Source organism: Oryzias latipes, chromosome 14 (assembly GCF_053564925.1).
Source record: "Oryzias latipes strain Hd-rR chromosome 14, Olatipes_Hd-rR_3.1".
In the NCBI taxonomy this organism is placed as follows: Eukaryota; Metazoa; Chordata; class Actinopteri; order Beloniformes; family Adrianichthyidae; genus Oryzias; species Oryzias latipes.
This window is the reverse complement of record NC_136250.1, coordinates 15,829,515-15,840,481: the sequence shown is the minus strand read 5'-3', so window position 1 is coordinate 15,840,481 and position 10,967 is coordinate 15,829,515. Positions and strand designations below refer to the sequence as shown.

General features: G+C 39.0%; 1 protein-coding gene across 2 annotated transcripts; it reads left to right on the top strand.

Annotated features, from left to right (window-relative positions):
• Nucleotides 1-1,940: 1,940 nt before the first annotated feature.
• LOC101157719 (calpain-5) lies at nt 1,941-10,241 on the top strand. 2 transcript variants are annotated; one of them, XM_023962733.2, is made up of 13 exons: nt 1,941-2,034; nt 2,204-2,229; nt 2,371-2,603; nt 2,750-2,881; nt 3,602-3,810; nt 3,986-4,178; nt 4,259-4,449; nt 5,662-5,739; nt 5,840-5,969; nt 6,044-6,166; nt 6,408-6,604; nt 6,961-7,011; nt 9,991-10,241. In XM_023962733.2, exons 3-13 carry the CDS (start codon nt 2,439-2,441, stop codon nt 10,007-10,009), a joined length of 1,488 nt encoding a protein of 495 aa, XP_023818501.1. In that variant the 5' UTR covers nt 1,941-2,034; nt 2,204-2,229; nt 2,371-2,438; the 3' UTR covers nt 10,010-10,241. The 2 variants fall into 2 exon arrangements, with proteins under 2 accessions (XP_023818501.1, XP_023818500.1); XM_023962732.2 differs by having other exon boundaries at nt 1,970-2,034; nt 2,415-2,603.
• Nucleotides 10,242-10,967: the final 726 nt, after the last annotated feature.

Sequence of the window (10,967 nt, the reverse complement as noted above, 5' to 3'; positions counted from 1 at the left end):
TGTGTTTAAATTAAAATTAATAACAATAAAGTGGTTAGTAGGCTGCAAGAAGTTTGAAGCTTGGGAAACTATGCTGCACTATGGTGCGTTATACAGCACCCTCTGCTGTATAACGTCAGAATAAACAAATGTGCACTGATTCTAAAGAGGTTTAAAGGACAGTGGTTGCAAATGACTGTCCTGCCACCTGCTGACTGTGATGTCCACATGCTTGAATTGGTATCTCAATTGGTGAGATACCAATTATCTATTGGTGTCTCAACAAAAGAGGTTATTTTTGCCTGATGAAAGTACCATAACATTGACTCAGCTTCATGCCAAATGATTGAATGTAGGTGTGTCTCAGCTTTTCCTGGGTCAGCTGAGGAATTGTTAACACTTCTGTTTTAGATGAGGTGAGTCTGCATGATCTCACAGTCTGAGTGAAGTTTGTCATTTTTCTTTACAAACCAAATTAAATTTCATCTAAATATTTTGTTATAAATCTTTTGGCGACAATGACAGAGCTAAGACATTTTCTTTAACCCTTGTGCAATCTTAGAAGACCCCACCCTTACATTGACGTGTTCTCCCTACCATGACAAAGGTGGATAAAGGTGAAAAAAGATTTCATGTAATCCACGGACACCAGTGAGGTTCACAAATCATTGAAGAAAATAGGTTCAGCGCACTGTCTAGTGGGTCTAGATGACCCAACTCCCAATGTTAAAGTGCCTAGGATAGTACAAGGGTTAAATCTTCACAGGGTTTTTCACACATTGTAGCTGCAATTTTGGTCCATTCTTCTATGCAGATCTTCTCTAGAGCTGTTATTTATATATATATATATATTGTTTTTTTAGGCTGTTGCTGAGTAACATAGACTTTCAACTCCGTGCAAAGGTTTTCAAAGCGGTTGGGATCAGGAACTGGCAGGGCCACTTCAGGAAATTCAAATGTTTCTCAGAAAACCACTCCTTCATTGGCCACGTGGTGTGTTTGGTGTCATTGTTATTCTGGAAGACCCAGCTGTGTTTTTTTTTTTTTTTTTTAATGCCCTTACTAATGGAACGATGTTGTCCACAATAAAAAAAAGCACAGTTTTTGTTGCTTTACTGCTGTGCGGCATTCAGGTGTTTGGTTACTTCGAGTTACCCTAAAAGATGACTTTTTTTTGAATACCTTTCATGGGGCTGACGGACAGAACTGTGAAAGCAGTTACCTTTCCTCCTTATTTGTATTAGTTGTTTTTAGTCTATGCATGATGCCTCTTGCTTCAAAAATGCTTTTCCTGTCACACCGGTTTTTAGGCTGTGTCATGCAGCAATTGTTGTTGTTGTAGCTGTGGTGTAGAGGTAGAATAGTTTCTGGTTGGCGATTTCCGCCTTGCCTGTCGATGTGTCTTTGGGCAAGACACTGAACCCCAACATGGTTCCATGTTGGTGCCATCATGTATGGCAGCACAGTGGCCATTAGTGTGTAAATGTGTATGTGTAATTGTGTTAGCCAATGTCACGTGGAATAGGTTATAAAACTGTTTGTTTGTTGACTAAAAGCTCTAAACAAACCTAAAGGTTTGTTTGTCATTATTTACATTTGATGATTGTTTAAATTTGAAGTGAAAAACAACAAAATAATAAATGTAAAAAGGCCACAATGTAACATTTACATTTTTAATTAAAATGCAAAATGTTTATTTTTCTAGTAAACACCTAATCCTAAAGAGTTTTATTCTTAGTCTTTAGTTTAGTTGGAAATCAGAGGAACACTAGCGACCACGACCTGAACACACATCAGAAATCAGTCAGAATTAAAAATACTCAATAAGTTGTTTTCCTTGTTTACGTATTAGTGGAATATTAGGTATTGTAAAGTTGTGGATTTATTAGAATCTGCTCTCTAAGAAGAAACACAGGTGAGGTGTGGCTCCGAGCAGCACTTGGGAGGAGATTTGTCACTGGTATGTAAATTAGGCTCAGGGATTAAAAACAGGAGTTTCGCTTGTTGTTTAACAGTGAATCAGTATCGTGCTGCTGCGTGAGAGCTATTGTGAAGGTCAGTATTTTTTTCTCTTTTCTTAAATTCTTATTTCCTCTTTAACTCAAACTGAATTTGTGCAGAAACACTGCTGTGTGTGTTTGATTCTACTAGTTTATTTGTAGCTGAATTTGAAAGCTCCTGCCTCACCCATTTGACTCTTATTCTTTTGTCTTTCATGTTACAGTTGCAACATAAACGCTGAATCCAAAGGTTAGTGTGAAAATAAGCAAACGTGTGTTTGGAAGTTTAAGTGCTCTTTGGTAAAAAGTTTTTTTCATAACATATGGTAATTTAATCATAGATATTTGTACAGAAGATGCATTTGTGTCAAATCTGTTTGATTTGTTTCAGACCAAATCCGCAACCGATCTTGTCTGTTTATCATCCATCTCCAGCCGTGAGGTTTCAGTGTCTCAGCCATGTCCTCCTCTGTTGTCCCGTTCAAAAATCAACGTTATGCTGACCTGAAGAGGGAATCCATCCAGAGAAAGATTCTGTTCAGAGATCCAGAGTTCCCCGCAGACGATTCATCTCTGTTTTATAAAGAACCCCCTCCTGGTAAAGTGGAATGGAAACGGCCATGGGTGAGTGGCAGTAAAAAAAGGTGGTCAAAAGGAAATTGAACCAGAAAGCTATATTATTTGTTTTATCAGACTGAATTAATTCCAAATTTTTTGCAAATTTCTGTTGAAAACATAATCTAAACATCAATATCTTTTTTTAAATGTAGAAGATAAGCTCAGACCCTCATCTGTTTGTGGAAGGGATCAATTCCCATGACTTGTATCAGGGGGAAATAGGAAACTGCTGGTTTGTTGCTGCGAGCTCATGCCTTGCTATGATGCCACACCTCTGGCAAAAAGTGAGTATTAGAAATATATTAAATATATTTACGCACTGAATAAACAATAGACATATATCAATTATCTTATATAAAGTGTCATTGTTTTTTAAGATTTAAAAACTGCATCACTGTTTGTACTTTCTATTTCATGTAAACAAAATATGTCACAACTTGCTAAAAAACAATTGGAGATAACTGACCAAAAGCCATAAACCTTTAACCTTTGCAAACCCTTGCTAATTATTGTTAAGATTATCAAAACCTTGGAAAAAAATGTATGGTTTGAAATATATCTGAGAGTGTGAGATGAATGTTTGTTAATCAAAATTCTTCTAAATCAATACTTACTGAAGACCAAACCTGAACCATCAGATTGGGTGGTCAGTATTAACCATCTCAACAGCTTTGGTTGTGTCTGCTGTAAGACTAGAAAGTTGTGGGTTAACATTCTGACAAAGACATAATTTATGGGAGCTTTCTGCTTGACACTGAGCCCTGTGGCTAACCTTTAGTTTGGGTTACTGTTCCGAGTCTGCTCAAGAATCAAACTTTAGGGCACTGCCCCTTCAGGGGATGAGTTAGACGTAAAACAGACATGTGTATGTATGCAACAGCTAATAGCAAATAAACTTAAAATAAAAGAACAAAACAAATTGGCTTTTATGTTATTAGATCTTAATGCATTTTTAATGTTTAAAAACATTTGAATGAGTTTAATTTTCATTTACATGCTTCCAGGTGATTCCTGATTGGCAGGAGCAGGAGTGGGATCCCAAACATCCTGAAAACTATGCCGGGATCTTCCACTTTCAGTTCTGGGTCTTTGGTCAGTGGACAGATGTGGTCGTGGACGACCGGCTGCCTACTATTAACGGAAAACTGATCTACTGTCACTCAAACAGCAAAAAAGAATTCTGGAGTGCTCTGCTGGAGAAGGCTTATGCCAAGTCAGTCCACTTGATTTATGTACTCATGTTTCTGCCTATCAGAAATACTCCCAAGCTTGACGCTTCTTTATCAGACACCAGAATATTGTACAGTGTTATTCTTACCTTTCCTCCATGTTTGTATGGAGAAAAGGTAATCTTTTATTCCAACTAAACATTTGCATTTTTATCTCAGACTCTATGGGTGCTATGAGTCTTTAAGTGGAGGATTCGCTGGAGATGCTGTGGTGGATTTCACTGGTGCTGTATATGAACGCATTGACTTAGAGAGAGAGGCTTTCTACAAAGACCAAAGAAATCAAGATTATCTATTTGAAAACCTTCTCAAAGTTTATGAACACGGAGGAATCATCAGCTGTGGCATCACGGTGTGTACTGTCCCTTAAGATTTCTGATCTCTGCTGTTTAGATATTTTGACTGTACTTACCTACTTTCTGCATTTTACAGGCAGAACCGCATGAACTTGAGTTCAAGATGGCAAACGGTCTGGTGAAGGGTCACGCATACTCTGTGACGGCAGTGAAGAGAATTCATTTACGTCATGAGCTGGTGGCGCACTTCAAAACTGAAACTATTCCCATGATCCGAATGAGAAACCCCTGGGGAAAAATGGAGTGGAATGGACCCTGGAGTGACAGGTAAGCTGGAGGCATGTTGAAGAAGATTCAAAAGCCTCACTGCAGTTGTTGTGATTGACACTGACAACAATAATGTAAATAATTCAAAGACTTTTCTGTTTTATTTTGTTTCATTCATGTATGTATAAAACCATAGTTACATAAAGATCCAGAGTGATAAATATAATGCTCAGTGTTGAATCATCCTTTTTTCTTTAAACAAATAACATTTTTGTTATTGTTTTAATACAAATCCAAAAGACGACCGTTTACTCGTCCTGAAATGGTTGGCTTGTTTTTTTATATAAAAATCTTCCTTCATTCAACCAGTGTGCCACCCGACCATCTACCACAGCACACTATGGTCGGGTGTGTGAACAAAACAATGAAGCTCAGAGAAGCGAGTCTGTCTGCCATCTGCAGCAGTTTTCGCACTACACCTCCCATGATTCATAGGGTTAAAGTGACAGCATCTCAACGTAAAATGAGTCTTCCCTGTTTAACGTCTTGAAACTACAACAAACACACATCAAACAGTTTTTAAATCTTCTTGATGAAATCAGAGTTCAACAGTCTCCTTCAAGGTTTGTGTTTATTAACAGCCAAACATCCCAGATTTTGGTCCAAGTCATCTTTCTAAATAAAACACTTTATATGACTTAAACTTTATTCATTTTTAAAGACAAAATTACAATAACAACCCCATGACTTCCAGAAACCGAAACAAAACAAGAGAAGAATAGAAAAGAAAAAGATTGTTTGTAAGGCCATTTTGCCGGCCATCTTGAAAAATAGCTACATCCTGGATCTTCAAATAACCAATCGTTCACATTTGACAAGTATCCCCTACAGAATCATCATACCAAACTTGGTGCTTGTATCGTAATCTGCAGAATCAGTTCTGCTATTTTGTTGGATGTCACATAAAATAATCTTCTATCTTTTGCATCGATGCCAGTCAACCATTGAAAACCTGATACACATTGAAAATGTTTTCATAATTTAAGACGGAAAAATGTAAACCATCTTCAACCCACTCAAAAGAATTACTCAGTTCTTAGTATTCCAATCAGCAATTCCGCTTGACTAGGGACTTTTTTAACCTTTATGAAACACCAATTGATTATTGAGAAAACCTTAAAAGAATGGATTTTAATGGAAAGATTCTCCTTAGGAAATGTTTTCATACTGTTGTCACGTACATCAATCACCTTCTTTGCTTGTGTTTTGTAGCTCTAAGGAATGGTCCAAGATTGGTGATACAGAGAGGCACAATCTTGGTCTCACGGTAGAGGATGATGGGGAGTTCTGGTAAACAACAAAGATCTCTAAATCCATGCAGTCCATTTCTGAGGTTATAGTAAACCTTAAGGAAGTGTGCTAACAACGCCAGGTTTGCTCTCTTTCACAGGATGTCATTTAGAGACTGGTGCGGACACTTCAGTGATGCAGATATTTGCCACATTTACGATAATTTACTCACTAGCAACCGTAAGAAAGAAGTTTTGTATCATGGGGGTTGGACCAGACAAAATCCAAAGGTAACATTTATCTGCTTTTTTGTTAGCCCAAAAGCAATTCAGATTCAAACTGTCTTTTAAACTGTCTTTTTCAGTATTTGTTTGATGTGACAAAGATAACTGATGAAGTCCTGATCAACTTGCAACAAGAAGATCAGAGGATCAAAAAAAAAACTGGTCAGGAAAAAGATGTGGCCATTGACTTTAGTGTTTGGAAGGTAAAACGTATTACTTTTATCACTTAGCTTTGTATCCAACAAGCTGACCAAATTCATCATTTTAATTGCAAGTCAATTGTCTTTGTGTCTTTCTGAATGGAAACATATGTATTTTCTTTATACTTTAAAAGTATAAAAAAGTATTTCATTAATTTTAAATAAAGGGTTACTTTATGGGCTACAAAAAAAGAAATAAAACATAAGGGTCCACTCCTGTAAAATGTAAACTTTCTTTCTATAGGTGGAGTTGAACAGAAATTCTGAAATGCACCGGACTCAGAAACAAACGGGAAAAAAATCTTTTTCCAGTGTTCGATCAGTTTTCATGAGATGCAACCTGCCTCAAGGCCAATATGTCGTCGTCCCCTCCACCTCTGATCCTGGTGAACAGGGAAAGTTCATGCTGCGAATTTTCACCAATGTGGACCCAGGCCTGTGGTAAAACAGTGATTATCTTGGTGCTAAGCTTAGTCTAAGAGAAGTTTGACCAAACCTTTCAAGGTTAAAAAAAGGCAGATCTTGTAGTTATTGGATATTATATAACATCTTAGAGAAAAATACATATCTTTACCTTTTAGCTCTAACACAGCTTTTTTATTTCTATGGAAATGCAAAATCGTGCAATTCTTGCCAGGAGGCATTATTCACAATACTTAATTATCTATAAAGTAAATGCTAACTTTTCATCATCATTTTGCATCAAACTGGTTTGCTAAACTGACTGACTGTTACTCCTGTATATCACATCAAGGTCAAAATACCAAGCTAAAATATGTCTATCTCCATTTTGACAGGGAACCGACTAAAGACCAACCCAAGAGGAACAGCCTGACTTCATGTTTTGGGTATGCTTAAGTTGTGATTCATGTATTTGTTAAAAAAGCAGAGGGACTAGAAAACCAGGACAAGACAGGAGGTCCCAATGCAGGAGCCATCCTAGTTGCGGAACAGTGGACCAGCTCTATGTTCTACTGAAGAGCCTCAGGGAATTCACTTACCCTGTTCATATGTGGCTTGTCGATTTGCAGAAGGTTTTCTTATTGCCGGCAGTTAATGAGACCTGCAAGTTATACACTAGCAGGCCCATTAAGATTTTATAACTATTTCTGCAAATCAAGCAAGTAAACACTAGGAAGTGATTGTGTATGTCTTTTGTCTGTTTTGCAAATTTACTGGTTCAGCTAGGAAATTCTAAGATGGCTAAAACATACAATAATTTCAGAAATGGCTTTGTGAAAAAAAAAAAATCAAAAATTATCGTTAATGTTATTGAAGACCCTCTCTGTGACAAAGCATTAAAAAAGTTTTCAAAGCTACATTTATATCATTTGCTGCCCAGTTGCCTGGATGCCGGCATAACAAGCAAATGAGCATAGCTCTTTTTGCGGCTGGGCATAGCTCGCTCTGCGGTCGGGAATAGCGCACTCCCCTGCCGAAGCACCCTCCGCTGTCGGTGCATGGCATGCGGGCAGCCGGCTGCCCAGAGGAGGGAGAGGCACTGTGGTACCGGGAAGCAGCTTGCTGCTACCCCCCAAATCTTTGATATTTGTCTTATTTACAGCAAAGCAATGATCCCATGGTTTGATTCTTGTTTCTATTTTCCCCTCTTGACATAATGTGAGTCACAGACATAGATGTAGTGGTGGAAAGTGGTTTTTGCTGCAGGACGGAGAGCGTACCGGGAGAGACTATGAATGAATCCAAACATTGAGACGAGATTACTGATGTTTTTTTAGAGCTTTTTAAAATAAATTAATCTGTTCTGTGAAGCTAATCCAAATATTGCTCATATCTTTGTTTATGAATGACTTGTCACTTTAATTTTTATTTAGTGGGAAAAAATAATTTATTTTGTGAGAACAAAATATTCTTTCATGGGAACAAATTAATTATACAATTTATTGTACAATCTTATTCCTATGCACACACACACACACAAAAGTATATATACATATACACTGACCAAAAATATAAACGCAACACTTTTGTCTTTGCTCCCATTTTTTATGGTATGAACTCAAAGATGTGAAACATTTTCCACATACACAAAATAACCAGTTCTCTGAAATATTGTTCACAAATCTGTCTAAATCTGTGATAGTGGGCACTTTCCTTTGCCAAGACAATCCATCCCACCTCGCAGGTGTGCCATATCAAGATGCTGATTAGACAGCATGATTATTGCACAGGTGTGCCTTAGACTGGCCACAAGAAAAGGCCACTCTGAAGTCTTCAGTTGTATCACACAGTACAATGCCATAGATGTCGCAAGTTTTGAGGGAGCGTGCAATTGGCATGCTGATAGCAGGAATGTCCACCATAGCTGTTGTTAGGAAATTGAATGTCCATTTCTCCACCATGAGCCGTCTCCAAAGGCTTTTCCGAGAATTTGGCAGCACATCCAACCAGCCTCACAACCGCAGACCACGTGTAACCACACCAGCCCAAGACCTCCACATCCAGCATGTCCACCTCCAAGATCGTCTGAGACCAGCCACTCGGACAGCTGCTGAAATAATCGGTTTGCATAACCACAGAATTTCTGCACAAACTGTCAGAAACCGTCTCAGGGAAGCTCATCTGCATGCTCGTCATCCTCATCGAGGTCTCGACCTCACTCCAGTTCGTCGTCGTAACCAACTTGAGTGGGCAAATGCTCACATGCGATGCCAACTGGCATATTGGATAGGTGTTCTCTTCACGGATGAATCCCGGTTTACACTGTTCAGATGGCAGAAAGCGTGTGTGGCGTCATGTGGGTGAGTGGTTTTTCTGATGTCAATGTTATGGATCGAGTAGCCCATGGTGGTGGTGGGGTTATGGTATGGGCAGGCATTGTTATGGGTGAATAACACAGATGCATTTCATTGATGGCATTTTGAATGCACAGAGATACTGTGATGAGATCCTGGGGCCCATTGTTGTGCCGTACATCCAACAACATCACCTCATGTTGCATTATGATAATGTATGGCCCCATGTTGGAAGGATCTGTACACAATTCGTGGAAGCTGAAAACATCCCAGTTCTTGCATGGCCAGCATACTCACCGGACACGTCACCCATTGAGCATGTTTGGGATGCTCTGGATCGGCGTATACAACAGCGTGTTCCAGTTCCTGCCAATATCAAGCAACTTCGCACAGCCATTGAAGAAGAGTGGACCAACATTCCACAGGCCACAATAGACAACCTGATCAACTCAATCCAAAGGAGATGTGTCGCACTTCATGAGGCAAATGGTGGTCACACCAGATACTGACTGGTTGTCTAAGTCCCCTGACTCCCTTAAAACAAAACTGAAGATTTCAGAGTGGCCTTTTCTTGTGGCCAGTCTAAGGCACACCTGTGCAATAATCATGCTGTCTAATCAGCATCTTGATATGGCACACCTGTGAGGTGGGAAGGATTGTCTTGGCAAAGGAGAAGTGCTCGCTATCACAGATTTAGACAGATTTGTGAACAATATTTCAGAGAACTGGTTAATTTGTGTATGTGGAAAATGTTTCAAATCTTTGAGTTCGTACCATAAAAAATGGGAACAATAACAAAAGTGTTTACATTTTTGGTCAGTGTACATACAGTACAGACCAAAAGCTTGGACACACCTTGTCATTCAAATGAATGGGAAGGTGTGTCCAAACTTTTGGTCTGTAATGTGTGTGTGTGTGTGTGTGTGTGTGTGTGTGTGTGTATATATATATATATATATATATATATATATATATATATATATATATATATATATATATATATATATATATATATATATCGGGCAAAGAATTTTTTTTTCTTCGCCTGACTGTCAAACGTTTTTCTTCTAGGTGTGGAAAACCGAAGTGATGATGGATGAATGCTCCTGCCTTTGGTGGAGCATTCAATGTAATCAACGCACACTGAGAAGCACACGTTCGTTCAACCCATCTGCTTACTTGTTTCACCGATCTTGTGTGTATCTGTCTGTGTTCTTTCATCATTTTCATCTTTTAGTGGTATTTTGCAATGTCACAGTGGCTTGATTCGTGCTAACTAAAATTGTTTTTTTTTTTTAATAAACCTGCTGTAATTCACCTGTCTCATTTGAAGTTTATTTTGGTTACTTCAATTGGTTTTCTAGTTACTGTACTTCCAGAATCACAACTATTGTAACGAGCTAGCTTGCATGTCACTTGTAGCTGAGTTGGAGAGCTGTCCGTGCCCCATACACTGCATGACCCCGAATAGTGTCAGAGAGGGTGTGACAGACAGATAAGCTGATTACACGATCTCTTTTTTGGCATCAAAGTCCATTTATGGGTCAAATGCAGAGAACAAATTTCGCACACCTAGGTGTCTGACAGAAAGTGGGGGAAAAAAAAATTAGAGTACATCACACATACAGTCAGTTCCCTCAACAGCTTTCTCACTCATGGTACAAGATTTTGAGCTCTCAAGCTCCTCTACCATGTTAAGGTGGCGGTTCACAGAGGATCACTTGAGCTTGAAAGCCCGGCCTTCTTGGTGTCTATCGAAGGGGTACTGGAAAGTACCCCCAACGGGGGACTCCTTTGTCCTCCTGGGGGACTTCAGTGCCCATGTGGGCAATGACAGTGGCACCTGAAGGGGCGTGATTGGTATGAATGGTCTCCCTAATATGAACCCGAGCGGTGTCTTGTTGCTGGACTTCTGTGCTTGTCATAGTTTGTCCATGATGAACACTATGTTTGACCAAAAGGGTGTGGGATGAGTTTGATTAGGCCATGGAGAAAGACTTTCGGTTGGCCTAGAAGAGATTCTGGCAAACCATACAGCACCTCAGTAG